At 43.5% G+C, this 16,563-nt stretch overlaps 1 protein-coding gene across 9 annotated transcripts in view; it reads right to left on the bottom strand.

The window, feature by feature from the left end:
- The window catches only part of LOC129015280 (ubiquitin carboxyl-terminal hydrolase 31-like), a 62,178-nt gene extending 48,082 nt beyond the window's left edge, over positions 1-14,096 (bottom strand). For 8 of the 9 annotated variants that reach the window (XR_010124471.1, XM_063655196.1, XM_063655193.1 and 5 more), the window contains exon 1: positions 13,321-14,071. Coding sequence is in view for 8 of the 9 variants with exons in the window: in XM_063655196.1 (XP_063511266.1) it covers positions 13,321-13,539 (219 nt within the window). In the remaining variant the exon portion in view is untranslated. Of the gene's footprint in view, positions 1-13,320 lie in introns of all 9 variants that reach the window. The other variant, XM_063655197.1, reaches the window with a different exon arrangement.
- Positions 14,097-16,563: the final 2,467 nt, after the last annotated feature.

Below are 16,563 nucleotides of genomic sequence, written 5' to 3'. Positions count from 1 at the left end.
CATAGACATTCCTAACAAATTAACTGAAATCAAACTCTTCCTTACATTTCAAAGCAGATATTTTACACACAGCATCCATTCAGATTTCAGGGTGGAGAGTACGTTCAATTATCAAGACTGCATTAAATTTATTTACGCTTCTGTCCACTATCACTTCAACTCATCCACACTTATCCACCAACTGCTGTGTCTAAGGCAGAGTGCCAAGGCTGCTCAACAACATGTTTGTTGGGCACGACCAAACAGGTAACAGAACGTCCACAATCCTCATAACTAGGGCAAAAACCATTCTGGGTCAACCCCACCCTAAATCACTATATCAGACCCTAAAGGAAATTTAAGGAAAAGAAAATCTCAATACACAAACACAAAAGGTCCTCTTTCTGCCTCTTTTTACCCCTCACAATGGTAACTTATTCCCACTGCAGACACCCAGGGGACTACTTATCTTACCTCTTCCCCAGACAAAACAAAACACAGAAGAATCTAATGGCCAATCCTTTAGTATGTATCACAGAAAAAAGAAAAGCAGTAGGAGTCAAGAATCCTAAGCTCAAGCTCCAGCTCTGCCACAAACCACTGGTTATCAGAGGCAACTCACTGAACCTGTGATTCGAATCCTGGTTCATCAAATGAGCAGATGAGACCCCTGCATCCCAAATCTTCACCCAAGCCCTTCCCCAAGAGTCCCGGCAAGTGATCTGGTATACGTTTTTGGTCACATCTGATGTTGCTTTGATTTGCCTTTTACGATCTTTTTCATAATTAAACCTTAGTTTATTTGATGTCCTAAATTAATCTTTCTGTATGTTTGCAGTTTTGAAAAAGTTGATTATCAATGTCCTCTGTAAATAGAAGCATTGCTACAATCTGAGAAATTATTTATGTCATTTCTATAGAAAACAGAATGTGGGCCAGGTGTGCTGGCTTATGCTTGTAATCTCAGCACATTGGGAGGCCAAGGCAGGAGGATGGCTTGAGCCCAGTTCTAGACCAACCTGGGCAACATATCGAGACCCTGTCTCTGTTTAAAATAAATTTAAAAAAATAGAAAAGAAAAGAAAAAATAACATGCACCTTCTTAAAATTAATCTTACATATTTGTGTCTATTTTACAGAATTTGGGTATAGTGTTTCTGTTTGGAAAAAAATATTAAACTGAGTCTCTTGGTCTCCTGGCTTAAATCCTATACATCCTACTATAAACAAGTTTGACCCCTGCTCCTATTTTCCCCTCAGTTGGGATGATCCTTAGCATATAGTTACTAAATAATAAAGTAAAAGGCAAAACACTTACCGGGTTTTCAAGTTTCATAAAATTTCTCCTTACCCTTCAAAGAGAGAATGTTTTTATTTTTTTCCCTTAAAGAAAAAAAAAAAAAAAAGAGTTGGAAACATGGGTCAGAAAAGAAAAGAGCCATAAAATGAGACATGAGGGTCTTTCTTCCTGTAGAGCCCTAGTAAAGAGGTTGAAGCATCCCAGGCTCCAGGGAAAAGATACTGACTGGTCCAAGACATCCTTCACCTAACTCCAGGAAGAAGAAGAAAAAGCAACGGTCGGTCACTGGTGACTTCCACCCATGGGAAATGGATGTGGCAATACTGGTCTGACATGAATGATCGGGAGTTGGACTTCTCTTCTGGGAAGAAGGGTAGCTTGCAAGACTCATCAAACCCAATCACTGCCCACTTTCTTTGATTCTATGCCAGAAGAAACACAAAATTTGTTTCCAGTGATCACGGACAAAAACAAAAACAAACAAACAAAAACAGAAGAACTCAGGAGGACAATAGTATTTACATTTTTAGAAAAAGAAATAGATGAAATGCAAACAGCTGGGTAGTATCTAAAAGTGAAATCTGGCTTATGGGCTGCTGCTGGAAATAAAATAATAAGCGCTTGTCTTGAGAAAAGTTTCATCGTTTGAATTTTACTTTCAGGACGCCTACTAAGTTGATGAAGAATAATTAGCTAAAACATAAGGGATAAAATTTGTACAAATAGATGAACACTGTAAAAACAGATACGACTCATGAAAAAATGGTAATATAGTGTCCATGCAATAGTATGACATACTAGGACACAGAAGAAATAGGACCTTCTGTGCCCTTCATCTATTCTTCCTCCTTATCTTCTCCTCTGAGGGGAGAGGAGACAAATAAGACTGAGAGGCCCCTAATATTTGCTGGCTGGGGCAACAGCCCCTTGAAAGGGACCCTAAGGCCTCTAGGCTTTCATATGTACTTCCCCTAGGGCTGGAATGCCCTCCACCACACCCTTCAAACCACTCTCCCTCCTCAGAAAGATAAGCAGGGGACCCTGGTGGGAGAGGAGAGAGAAATGACGCACAGGGAAAGGGGGCTTCCATCCAGGATGGAAAGACAACCTGATGAGGACAGGAGCAAATGCCACACACATTCCTTGGACTCTGTTCACATTTGGCCACAGAGAAAAGCATGTTATTCCTGGTACAGGTTGAGTATCCCTTATCCAAAATGCTCAGAACCATAGGTATTTCAGAGTTCATATTTTTTTCAGATTTCTGATTATTTGTATTATACTTACCAGCTGAGTATCCCAAATTTGAAAATTCAAAATCCAAAATGCTCCAATGAGCATTTCTTTTGAGCATCATGTGAGTGCTCAGAAAGTTTCAAATTTTGGAGCATTTCAGATTTCAGATTGTCAGATTTAGGAGGGTCAACCTGTACAGAGCTCCTGATCCTTCCAGGCACAAGGGCCAAGCATAGGATAACTCAAGTATAGGTGTCCATCATATCCAAGTTCTCAGGATGCAAACTCAGGAACCAAACAGATTTGCATAGCAAAGAATATCTGCACTGCTGTAAGATTAGTGTCAGATTTTAAGCAAATTCATATGTACCACAAAGACCTAGTGGCAAAGACTCATTGCTGAATAACGACTAGTAAAGTATGCATTCCTCACCTAAAAGAAAAGGCTATAATAAAGGGGTTGAGTAATGGTTACTGCATTTCAAGAAATTATAACTGACTCATGAAACCACAAAACTAAGGGTTGAAGTATGGTCAAGAGCCAGGAAAAAAGGGAGAAATAGTGAAAGGAATATCCTATAAGTGGATTCAGCCAGACAAACAAGGAGCAAAAGTTGTCCCAACTGATTATACAAGTAGCAAGAGAAGACCTCCAAGTAAGTATTTACACAATGGTAAAAACTTTCTGCTAGAAATGCAGTAGAAAAAGAAAGACTGGATTATGAATACCAGAGTTCAAGTTCTCATTCTACTACTTTTGATTTTTTTCCTTTTCTTATTTTTGTTGTTGTTGTTGTTGTTGTTGTTGTTGAGATGGAGTCTCTCTCTGCCCAGGCTGGAGCGCAGTAGTGCGATCTCAGCTCACTGCAACTTCCGCCTCCTGGGTTCAAGCAATTCTCCTGCCTCAGCCTCCAAGTAGCTGGGACTACAGGTGCACGCCACCACGTCCCGCTAATTTTTGTATTTTTAGTAGAGATGGGGTTTCACCATGTTGGCCAGGCTGGTCTCGAACTCCTGACTTCAAGTGATCCTCCCATTTCAGCCTCTCAAAGTGCTGGGATTACAGGTGTCAGTCTCTGCACCCGAACTTTCTACCATTTTTTACTTAACATGTGCTTCTCTGAGCCTCAGTCATCTTTTCTGCAAAATGGGAATGGTGATAGTAATGCTTTTCTAAAAGGATTACTGTAAGGCTTTAATGAGATCATAAAAGCATTTTGTAAAGTCTAAAACTCTGTACAGATGCTATTATGTTAGTTTTGAAAAATAGAATAAAAAAAGAAAAGAATCACCCTATGATACCACACAATCCTTAAAAATGCCAAAGAGAAAGAAAACGAGAAAATATCTAAAGCATTAGTTCTCTATCCTGGCTGCACATTAGAATTACCTGGGGAAAGTTAAAAATAAAAACCATGTCCTGGTAGCAGCCCACTGCTAATTTTTTTTTCAAGTGTGACTTCTTTTTAATGACTATTTCTAATGTGAAGCCAAGTCTGAGAACAAACACAGCCACATTGGAAAAGCTCCAGAGCTTCACTTCCAAAAGCACCAAAACTTATGGGAGGCTCCTTTGTCATAAGCGCATTATATGACTTCTTACATTACGTTTTATTCATATCTCCAGGACATACCATCTCACATGCATCACTAGACAGTGAACAGGAATAATGTCTTACTCAATATTACTTCCCCAATACCTAGCAAATACAATGCTTGGTGCAAAGGGTAACAATAACAGTTAATACTTATTGAGCGCTTATACTGTATCAGGCATTACGCTTATTGCTTATAGATGTTATTTTCTATAAAATTCACCCTTAATGGCTGGGTGCAGTGGCTCATGCCTGTAATCCCAGCTACTCTAGAGGCTGAGGCAGGAGGATCGCTTGAACCCAGGGGGCGGAGGTTGCAGTCAACTGAGATCGCATCACTGCACTCCAGCCTGGGCGACACTGCAAGGCTCTGTCTCAAAAAAATAATAAAATAAAATAAATAAATTCACCCTTAGGAAATTCCCTATGCTGTATTCTTATTTATGGATGAAAAAACTTAGCCTCAGAGAAACAAAGTAACTTTTCAAAGTTACCACTCTTCTTTTTTTCTTTTTTTTTTTTTGAGACAGTCTCACTTTGTCCCCCAGGCTGGAGTGCAGTGGCACAATCTCAGCTCACTGCGACCTCCGCCTCCCGAGTTCAAGCGATTCTCCTGCCTCAGCCTTCCAAGTAGCTGGGATTACAGGCGCATATCACCATGCCCAGCTAATTTTTGTATTTTTTGTAGAGACGGGTTTTACCATGTTGGCCAGGCTGGTCTCAAACTCCTGACCTCAAGTGAGCCGCCTGCCTCAGCCTCCCACAGTGCTGGGATTATAGGCATGAGCCACCGTGCCCGGCCAGTTACCACTATTCTTCAACCTCAGCTGATTAAAAAAGCCTTAAAATATTTGTGCCCATAATCCTTCTTCAACAAAGTACCTTAAAATGATTTGTCCCCATATAGGACTCAGCATCCTACAGGGCTCACGTTCTTCATTCTAAATGTCAATTCTCAGTTAGACATAAAGCACGACTAAACTACAGCTGCACCAACCCTGAGGCTTCAGGGAATTTATCTGCTCTTAAATAAATCCTTGTTAAGCAGTTTTTGTTTTGTGGCAATTTGTATTTCTTCCTATGACTGAAATATGGCCCAGAAACAAAAATGCCGTTTATCTAATTGGCGTGTTATTTGAGAAATAAGGAGGAATGCAGACAATGTAGAATGATCAAGTTGCAGCACGTGAAGAACTATGTCCTGCCCAAGTGTCCCAGGATGCTAGAGAAAGCAAACACACCAGAGACAAAGATCTGGCTTCAGGGAACTCCATCCGTCTCTCATCTTGCAGCATGTAAAGAACTATGTCCTGCCCAAGTGTCCCAGGATGCTAGAGAAAGCAAACACACCAGAGACAAAGATCTGGCTTCAGGGGACTCCATCCGTCTCTCATCTTGCAGCATGTGAAGAACTATGTCCTGCCCAAGTGTCCCAGGATGCTAGAGAAAGCAAACACACCAGAGACAAAGATCTGGCTTCAGGGGACTCCATCCGTCTCTCATCTTGCAGCATGTGAAGAACTATGTCCTGCCCAAGTGTCCCAGGATGCTAGAGAAAGCAAACACACCAGAGACAAAGATCTGGCTTCAGGGGACTCCATCCGTCTCTCATCTTGCAGCATGTGAAGAACTATGTCCTGCCCAAGTGTCCCAGGATGCTAGAGAAAGCAAACACACCAGAGACAAAGATCTGGCTTCAGGGGACTCCATCCGTCTCTCATCTTGCAGCATGTGAAGAACTATGTCCTGCCCAAGTGTCCCAGGATGCTAGAGAAAGCAAACACACCAGAGACAAAGATCTGGCTTCAGGGGACTCCATCCGTCTCTCATCTTGCAGCATGTGAAGAACTATGTCCTGCCCAAGTGTCCCAGGATGCTAGAGAAAGCAAACACACCAGAGACAAAGATCTGGCTTCAGGGAACTCCATCTGTCTCTCATCAGTAATGTAAAGGGGGTGTTCTTCACCTTAAATGCTCAAGCTGCTCTTCTGGTGGAGATTAATTCCACCAATAGTTCATCCTTCCCCGCACAACTTAAGTGGCCAAGACTTGCTGACTCCAAGTTTAGAGTCAGCTCAGGTCACCAAAATGTATATAACTACCCAATCAACTAACTCAAGTAACTCAAAAGTATCTTCTTTTTGGACCCTTTCTCATTTTTCCAACACAATCTACCATTCAAAACTATAGTAAAACAAACCCTTTTTTTAAAGAGGAAGGGGGAAAATTTTGACTTACAATCAACAGAAAAAAGCAAACGTCCAGTCCCAATGCAAGTTGATCATCATACAGGAAGAATGATAATCTGAAAGAGTTAAAGTTAAAACTGAAAAGCCACCTAAATATCTAATAAATTATTATATATTCCTGTCATGAAACATTACAAATGGTTGAGGGTTTAAAAAGCATCAAGTTGTACACTTTAAATATACACAATTTTTATGTGTCAATGATATCTCAGGCTGTTTAAAAACAAGAGACAGACCTATGGAGCTTTAAACCAAAGTTTTCCATTTATAGTAACTCTAAACCCAAAGCCCAAACCAACCTCTGGATCTTAACCACTGGGGAAAGAGACAGCAGCCAGCATCAAAGGAAAATTAGAGAGAGAAAAAGAATGTATCCCTACAGCTACATCCAGTGGCCTTTTGAGGCCATCCTGGCTTGCCAGGTGGTGGGAGATGAATGCTTAACCCTAGGAAGAGAAAAAAAGAATGGCAGTGGCAGCTTTCTGAGCAAGTAAAAGAAGGTAGAGGAGGAACATACAGACTTACGAACTCAGCACAATGACCCTGCCCACAGCACAAGAGCCAATCAATGTTCTTCACTGAGTGGTGCTCCTCTCCGAAGTGGAAGTAAAGTGATCTATACATCCCAGGAGGCAGAATAAGGTGGGAAAGGCAAGGACTAGAGGAAAAATGAGATAAGGCCTTGAACTACCCCTAAGCCAAAGATGCATATATTTCTTCTATAAACACACACAGATTATATACACACACACAAGAGGCAAAATCCTCTTGATTTTGAATATACTGACATTTTATTACAACAGACCTAAAATGTTTTTGACTGAAGCCGATTTTATAAGGGGATCAAAAATATTCTGGAAATAACCTTGCGTTGACTCATTATTCTGCTATTGCATTTTTATAACTGCAACATCACTTAGTAGTAACTAAGGGAGACTATTCATAAGCAGATCCAGCAAGTTTCACTATAAATTACGCATTCACATCGCCATAAACCCAGAGTACTCCCAGTAAATTTTAACTGCCTGAGATGCTTGCAAGTCACAGACCTGCTGTGGCACACTACACAGCCAACCCTACGGATACTTGACAGGCAAGCCAGGCTGACTCTTAGGCCTCCAATCAATCACAGCCTCCGCTCATTCTTTCAATCCTGGACACAAGAATCAGATCTCCCAAAAACCAGCACAGACACCTCCAGCTCATCCTGGCTCCAGTCTTCTCCTAGCAAAGTACAATTTAGAACCTTCCCAGCCTAGGCCTGGCCGGGCCCGGCCCAATCTTTACCAATTCTAGTCAGTTCAGGCCTTGGTCACCTTCCTGTCTTATGTGGATGCTAAATGGATGAGTGTGTGAATATACAGACAGTAAACAAAGAGAAGAGTGTGAAATCAAAATAGGGCTATTCCCTAGTATCAAAATGCTACTATCACATAGTAACTTCAAAGAATAGATCAAGCTGTTCTCCCTACTAACCAAAGAAATGCAAATTAAAACAATGAAATGCTATTTTCTACTTAGCAACTTAAAGATTTCTTTTTTAATTACAACAGTGGGGTACCACACATTCTTAACAATGCTAGTGGTAAAATCCTTCTGTAAATAAGGTAATAATATGATTTAAGAGCCTTTGAAATAGGTAACTACTGAAAGGAATTTCGTTTTATGTAGCCTCAAGAAATAATCAAAAATGAAAGATTAATGTACAATATACATTCATTACAACCAGAAGCCATCTACATGCCCAAAAATAGGTTATAGTACCTTCATATAATGATCTGAAAAGTTTTTATGATGAAAATTACTCATAAGACAATACAAAATTAAGATCACATGACGAAAATCTGGATATATGCTTTGATATCAATTACGTTATACACACACAGGGGAGGGGAAGGCAAGTAGGTCAATTTTATTATTTCAACTTGCATATATTTTCCATGTTTCCTACAAAACTTTAGACACTACTCTTACAGAAACAGATGTTATCTATTATCAAATTTTAGCAAAAGAACCCAGACACAAAAGAATATATACTTATTGCAAACCAAAACCACAATGAGATACCACTTCACGCCTACTCAAACGGCTATAAAGAAAAAGACAGACATTAACAAGTGTTGATAAGGATATGGAAAAACTGGAACCCTCACACAGTGCTCGTGGGAATAAAATGGTATGGCAACATTGGCAAAGTGCCTGACAGCTCCTCAAACAATTAAACACAGTTACCATATGACCCAGCAATTCCATCTCTAAAATATACCCGAGGAACAAAAACACATCTCCACATAAAAATCTGTAGGTGAATGTTCACAGCAGCATTATTTATAATAGCCAAAGTAGAAACAACTCAAATGTCCATCAGCAGATGAATAAACAAAATGTGAAATATTCATATAATAGAATAATTTGCAGCTATAAAACGGAATGTAGTATGATATATACTACAAGATGATTAATCTTGAAAATATCATGCTAAGTGAAAGAAGCCAGATGCAAAAGGCCACATATATGATTCCTTTTATCTGAAATGTCCAGACTAGATAGAGACACAATGTAGCTTAGCGTTCATGTAGGGCTGGAATATTCCAGAGAAATAAGGCGCGACTGCTAATGAGTATGGGGTTTTTTGGGGGGTAATTAAAAATGTTCTAAAATTGATTGTGATAATGTTTGCACAACTCCAAGAATATAATCGAACTGTACACTAAATGGATGAATTAAATCGTAGGTTAACTGTATCTCAATAAAGCTGTTTTTAAAACAATATATACTTATTTCACTCATAATAAAGTCCAACAACAGACAAAACTAATCGATGGTGTTAGAAGACAGTCTATGTTTAATCAATGGTGTTAGAAGACGGTCTAATGGATGGTGTTAGAAGACAGTCTAACATTCCAGAAAGGGTACCTTCTGGAGTGTTAGAGATGTCCTATTTCTTGATCTGGGTTACAAATTATCACTTTAGGATAACACATCAAGCTGTACACTAACGACATATATATTTTTCTGTATGTATGCCATACTTTGTTCAAAAAGTTGACATTAGGCTGGGCGCGGCAGCTCACGCCTGTAATCCTCGGACTCTGGGAGGCCGAGGTGGATGGATCACCTGAGGTCAGGAGTTCGAGACCAACCTGGCCAACAGGGTGAAACCCTGTCTCTACTAAAAATACAAAAATTAGCCAGGCGTGGTGGTGCACGCCTGTAATTCCAGCTACTCATGAGGCTGAAGGAGGAGAATCACTTGAACCTGGGAGGTGGAGGTTGCAGTGAGCCGAGATCATGCCACTGCACACCAGCCTGGACAACAGAACAAGGCTGCATCTCAAATAAATAAACAAACAAACAAATAAATAAATAAATAAAATAAAAAATTAAAAAGTTGACATTGTAATGGAAAAACACTAAAGTTTCTTAATTTAGTCAGACGCTCAGACTCTAACTCAGTTTAGTTAATCTTATTTAGAGCCGATTCCATTTATCTAGTTACTTAACTAAAAAGCAGATTAGAAACTGCAAAATAGTCGGGCATGGTGTCTCATGCCTATAATCTCAACACTTTGGGAGGCCAAGGCAGAAAGATCACTTGTGGCCAAGAGTTTGAGACCAGCCCAGGCAACAAAGAGAGACCTGGTTTCTACCAAAAATTTAAAAATTAGCCAGGCATGGTGGCGCACACCTGTGGTCCCGGCCACCGGGGAGCTGAGGTGAGAAGATTACTTGAGCCTGGGAGATAGAGGCTACAGTGAGCCATGATCACACCACTGCACTCCAGCCTGGGAGACAGAGTGAGATTCTGTCTCAAAAGAAAAGAAGAAAAGTACAGGAGGAAGTAGGAGGTACAGGATCCCAGCAACAGGATAAAGCAAGAGAAAACTAGCATGAAGATGGTAGGGAGCAATGAAAGCAAATATCATAGGAGAAATAAGAATTCGAACAATATAGCAATCCAGAACCACTCAATAGGGCCTATGTAGTCCCACTAGCCCCAAAAGAAATCTCCATATTACCTAAAAGGAGATCAATCAATGATGTTCATAACAACCCTAAGTCACCAAGGAACAAATGAGTATGTCTAGGATTCTCACCCTGGCAATGAGTACAAAATAATATGATCAAGCCATCTAATCAAAAGAAAAGGTTAAAATTGTAAGGATCTGATGTTCAAATAAGTAGTTACCTCAGAAGTCACTTACGTAAAAGACTCATTCCCCAAAATGCCAGGCACATGGATTATCATTGTGTTATTCAACGATGATACAATGGCACAGAATGTATCATACTGAGAAGTGAGTGCCCTCTCCGGGACATACTCCTCAGTGAGTCATCCAGCACTAGAACACTGGAGATATAAATAAATACCACCTCTTCAAAAACAGTCTGAAATTCAAGTGGTCAAAACTTAGAGCATCATGGCCGGGCATGGTGCCTCATGCCTGTAATCCTAGCACGAGGCTGAGGCGGGTGGATCACCGGAGGTCAGGAGTTCAAGACCAGCCTAGCCAACATGGTGAAACCCCGTCTCTGCTAAAAATACAGAAATTAGCCAGGTGTGGTGGTGGGTGCCTGTAATCCCAGCTACTTGGGAGGCTGAGGCAGGAGAATTGCTTGAACCCGGGAGGTGGAGGTTGCAATGAGCCGAGATCATGCCACTGCACTCCAGCCTGGGTGACAGAGCGAGACTCTGTCTCACAAAAATAAAAAAATTAAAAAAACCCTAGAGCATCTACGCATCAAAGGTAAGCTATAAAACAATCAGACTTGCAAAGCTAGTGTAGAGGTGGAGCGTACTTCTCGTCAGCACTTAACTCTGGTGATATTTTGCAAGATCCTTTCTACGCCTCTGTCCTACCAGCATCCCTTTCTTATGTCCCAGACCTGCTGTCACAGGCTGGGTTGGTTGGTGTGTTGGTTGGTTGTTCTTGCTAAAATGTTTTCACCACTCAGGTGTAAAGGAGTCAATGGTTGTTAAACACCACGATCTGTGAGGATGGTATTACTATGTGGCAATGAAAAGGAAAATATGGAAACTGAGGCTCAGTGACCTGCCCAAGATCTCAGCTGCACTAGGAGTCTCACTAAATTCAAAACTCAAAGGCTCACAGATTTTCAAAAGGGAAAGAGTAGCCTCTGACCCTGGATGCCCTCCACCTCCCCCAGCTCTACCCTCTGACGCTTGACAGAATCTGGGAAGGGGTGGCGGCAGCTACAACAGCTTAACCAGCTGCCTGACATCACAATAGAACCTGAAGGGTAACTAACCCCTTCCTCCAGCTGGATATAAAATAAAAAGCAGCCAATACTCCTTTCTTTCCCATCTGAAGGGAAATTAAGCTACTCTCCTTTCTTCCTGTCACTAGTAAAATTGTGAAATCATTAACTAGTAGATATTTTCCACCAGCTGTTGCTTTTAAAGGAGTTTGTCCTTTTCCTTAGCTACCCTAGTTGATTATAACTTTCATGACACGAAGACTCTGAAACGAGGAAGATTCACCAAGTCGTCACTGTACTGTTAAAAAGGAACCCTTATTTTTAGAAGATGAAAGAACTTTCCAACTTAATGTATCTGTGTAATTACTGGGAGCAACTCTGGTCAGGAAATAAGTTCTTACTATTATTCTTCTCCAGCTACAGAGAGCCATAACCTTCAAATAAAGAAAGCGTTTAATTTCCTTCTCTAGAGTTTGGAAACAGCCTTTCTCTGCTCCCATCATTGCTCAAAGTAAAGTAAATAGAGAAGTTAATTCCCTGCTCATTCATTTGCTCATGAATATGCACACAAGGGTCACGACTAGTTACTATGGGGGTTAAAGGGAATCATAGCAGCCATACATGGTGCCTCATGCCTATAATCTCAGCACTTTGGGAGGCCGAGACGAGAGGATCACTTGAGGCCAGGAATTCAAGACCAGCCTAGGCAATATACCAAGAATTGTCTCTACAAGAAAAAAAAAGTTTTAATTAGCTGAGAGTGGTGGCAGGCACCTGTCGTCCCAGCTACTGCAGAGGCTGAGGTGGGAGGATTGCTTGAGCCCAAGTTTGAGGCTGCAGTAAGCTATGATTGTACCATTGAACACTAACCTGGATACAGAGCGACCCTGTCTCTTAAAAAAAAAAAAAAAAAAAAAAAAGCCTGGGCATAGTGGCTCATACCTGTAATCTCAGCACTTTGGGAGGCCAAAGAGGGGAGGGTGGCTTGAGGACAAGAGTTCAAGACCAGCCTGGGCAACAGAGCAAGACCCTGTCTCTAAAAACAAAATAAAAATAAAAAGTAGCCTGTCAGCACATCAATCACATCAGCAGGTTTTTTTTCTTCAAACCACTATCTGATATTACCTCGTTAACTTCTTCAAGTCTTTAATAACAAAAATAATAGCAGCAAATACACATGATATTGAAGTATTTTACTTATCAGGTTGAACCCTATAAAAGTGCCAATCTGTAAATAAAAAACGGTGAAATATGGATAATTCCACAGTGTTCGACCTAATATATCAACTTGTTTGCAGCTCACAACCACCTTATAAAGTAGGTCCCAGATGAAGAAACTGTAAGCACAGAGAGGCTGCTTAACTTACCCGAGGTCACATTGCTAGTAAGTGGCAGAATCAGGATTTGAACCCATGCTCAACACTCCCACCCCACAAAAATGCAAGTTCCATGAAGGCGGACAGTCTTGTTCATTGCAACGTCACTCCCATTGCCTATTATCACAGAGTATGGGCATGTTATGTAGTAAGCTCTCAATAATTACATGTTGAGTGAGTGAGTGAGTGAATAAATGAATGAATGAATGAATCTCCTTACAATCACTGGTCGATTGCCCAGACCACTCGGAGCAACCAATGCAGAAGCCTGCCAGGCCAAGAGGAACCGAGGGAAGGAAGACCCGGGCGGGCAGGTGCCCCAGGGGCTCCGGGTGCAGTCGGGGCGCGGCGGCGCGCGGGCTCACCTTGAAGTCGCGGCTGTGCTGCGAGGTGTACTCCAGGGTCCAGAGGGCCCGCACCAGGTGCGCCAGCTGCTCAGTGACCTCGCCCTGGCCCTGCGCGCCGCGGCCCGTAAGCTGCTCGGGGTCTGGCGAGGGCTCAGGCCGCCCCGCCGGGTACTGGCCCAGCGCCAGGCACTCCGCGAAGAGCTCGGTGTTGCTGAGGCACTGCAGCATGGCGTTCATGAAGCACGTGTTGCAGTGGTTGCGGAGCCCCGCCACGCCGGGCACCGGCTTGGCGGCGCGGGAGAGGCGGGTGGCGGCGGGCACGGCGGCGGCGGGCACGGCGGGAAGCAGCTGCAGAGGCCGCCGCGGTCCGGGGCGGCGCTCTCAGAGCTAAAGTGCGAAAGCGTGGACAGCGTCTTGAGAACGCGGCTCATGAAGCTGCCCACGGAGCGTGCAGAAGAGGGCGAGGAGGGCGCGGCCGGCCCGGACGCCCCAGAGTCCCCCGCGCCGCCGCCGCCAGCGCAGCCGCTCCGAAACAGCCGCTTGCTGAAGGAGCGCTTCTCCTTCCCGCTCGCCGCCGCCGGCGGCCCGGACCCGGGCGCCGTTACCTTGGACAAGGCGGCGGCCGCAGACACTCATCACCGCGCCCGCCCGCCTGGCCCGCGGCCCCGCCACAGCCGCCGCCACATCCCGCAGCGCCGCGCCTCACAGGGCCCAGGTCCTCCACTCCCAACACACCTCAAAGCGCAGCGGCGCCAGCGAGCGAGCGGCGGCCGGCGGGGCCAGCCGGCGTGCGCGCGGTCCGCCCAGCTGGGCCGCTCACGTGACGCGCCTCCTGGCACCGCCCGCCCCGCGCTGAAGCCGCCTCGGCGGCCATGTTCACTGTGGGACGATAGCTGCCTCTCCAGCCGGACGCGATGCCTGGAGGCTGCGGGCGCGGTCCTGCTGCGTGAAGCCCGAGGGAGGCCATGTCTAGTGTGGGCGCGGTCCCGGCTTGGAGGAAAAGGCTGGGCTCCCCTTGGATGGTGGATCCCTGGGGTGGGTCTCTGTCTTTGCTGATCAGATGGCAGAGGCGGGAACGTGCAGGAATCAGGATGCTGTCAGTTACCAGACCGTGCAAGGGCTAGTGGACATGGCCCTGACAGGTCCTGGGCAAGTCAGCCCTGTCTGGCTCCCAAGGGACGTTGCAGATACCTACCGTCTGGGTGCCAGCGGAGCGCAGTCACAGACCCTGGCACGTCCCAGCGGGCTTTTCTTCCTGGCTGCACCTTGGAGTCCCAGCGAAACGCTGTTATCATAACTACCTTCCTTTTCATTCCAGCCTTTAAAACTCCGCCGGGCTCTCCCATCATCCATCCATCCATTCATTCATTCACTCACTCATTCATTCAACAGTTACTGGGGATATTGCAAAGAATTAAATCTATTAAATTAGAATCAAATGTCATATCCCCAGTGGATTAAATTAGCACGGTTTCTACCTGCCCTCTTGCAGCTTACATTCCTACTGGGTGTTTACAATAGCTGTTGTGTTCCACACATTATGCCAAGCGTGCAATATTTTCTTTAATCTTTAATTCACCGTCTTTGAGATTGGTACAGTTCTTATCTGATTCAAACACAAGTTTTATTCACAACCCCTATACTTGACCTCTAAACCAAAGGTCACGAATCCACAATATCACAGGTCACAAACCCACAAATGAGTGAAGAATCCTGGTGTTTGAATTATCATATTGACTTTCAAGTGACTTGGGTCTCAGTGTTGGGGGAAATATAAGGAATGATGGGGACTATAGCAAACTTCAAATTAACGTCTTTCTAAAGAGATGGCTGCCACTCAGCTCCAGCCAGTTGTTCCCATGTGAGAACAGGAGCTCAGCGTTACCAGATCATCTGATGTTTTAAGAGAAGGCAGAAATCCTATTTTTAAACGTTGGTTCCATTAAAAAAAAATAGTGCAGGGAGCAAAAAATAGTACATCTTTGGGATGCCTTTAGTCCAAAATCAACTAGTATATGACCTCCTCTCCATAGGCTTCCCTCTGCTAAAAGGGCTAGTCTGAGTCCTGAGGCAGACGAGAGAAATCAGGGAAGGGAGAGCCCTTCCTCCTTTTTAAAACATGAAGGCCACCTTACACCACGTTTCAAAGTAAATGGTTTTTACCTTTGACCTCCCTCCCCATTGTAAGTAGGGCTCTATGATGACATCTCCAGGGTGCTCTGCACTGTCCCTAATCGCCTCCACTCTCCTCTTAGTCAAAAATTCTTATCCGGACACCAGGAAGAAAGCCATCTGATTATTCACACTAAAATGTGAATGCAATGGCCCTCAACTTCTGGGCAGTTTGATCCAGACTCCAGGGCCTTTGCTGGAGCTGTTCCCTCTCCCTTGGAGGATGTGCCTGTCACACACATCTGGTGGTCTAGCAGCCTACAAGAAAGCCCAAGTCTGAGGCCGCTGATGGGCATTGAGATCAAGGGTCAGGGCTGGACAACTCAACGGAACTATTCACTTTAGTGCTGTAGAAAGTTCTTTACATAGAATAATAAAAATAAGAAAAGCATCCAAGTTTCTCCCCACTTTCTTCAGTTCCAAGTCTTAAAAATGTGCCACTCCTCCTACTTCACTAACTCTGGACCCAGCATCAGAATTCCTGGGATCTTGTCTCACCCTACCCTCCATCACCAATACTCTCAGGTGACCCTGAACACTCCAGTGGTCATGCTGAGTCTTGGTTTCCCCATGTGGGACTGATAATGCCACCCCTGGTTACTTCATAGCTCCATCTCCATTCTAAGGGAGATGAATGAATGCACCTTGGAAGAGATGGGCTCTCTGGTAGGTTTACCTCACTTACCTGATTCCCCCTGAGGTGTAGCAAAAGCACCCATTTACTTCTCAAAGTTGCTATGGCAAAGAAAATAACATACAACCTGAGAGAGAAGCATAGCCCTGGACCAAAAAAAAAAAAAAAAAAAAAAAAAAGCAGGCAGCATTCATTTTTTCAAAAATTCTTTGTAGTAAAAAACAAATAACATTAAATTTACCATCTTCACACCATTTTTTAATGTACATTTCCGTAGTGTTAAGTATAGTTGCTTTGTCATGCAAAAGATCTATAAAACTTTTTCATCTGGCCAGGCGCAGTGGCTCATACCTGTAACCCCAGCACTTTGGGAGGCAGGCGGATCACTTGAGGTCAGGAGTTCAAGACCAGTCTGGCCAACATGGCAAAACCTCATCTCTACTAAAATCACAAAA

The sequence above is a fragment of the Pongo pygmaeus genome, chromosome 18 (genome assembly GCF_028885625.2).
Source record: "Pongo pygmaeus isolate AG05252 chromosome 18, NHGRI_mPonPyg2-v2.0_pri, whole genome shotgun sequence".
Lineage (NCBI taxonomy): Eukaryota > Metazoa > Chordata > Mammalia > Primates > Hominidae > Pongo > Pongo pygmaeus.
This window is presented reverse-complemented; position numbering and strand designations above follow the sequence as displayed.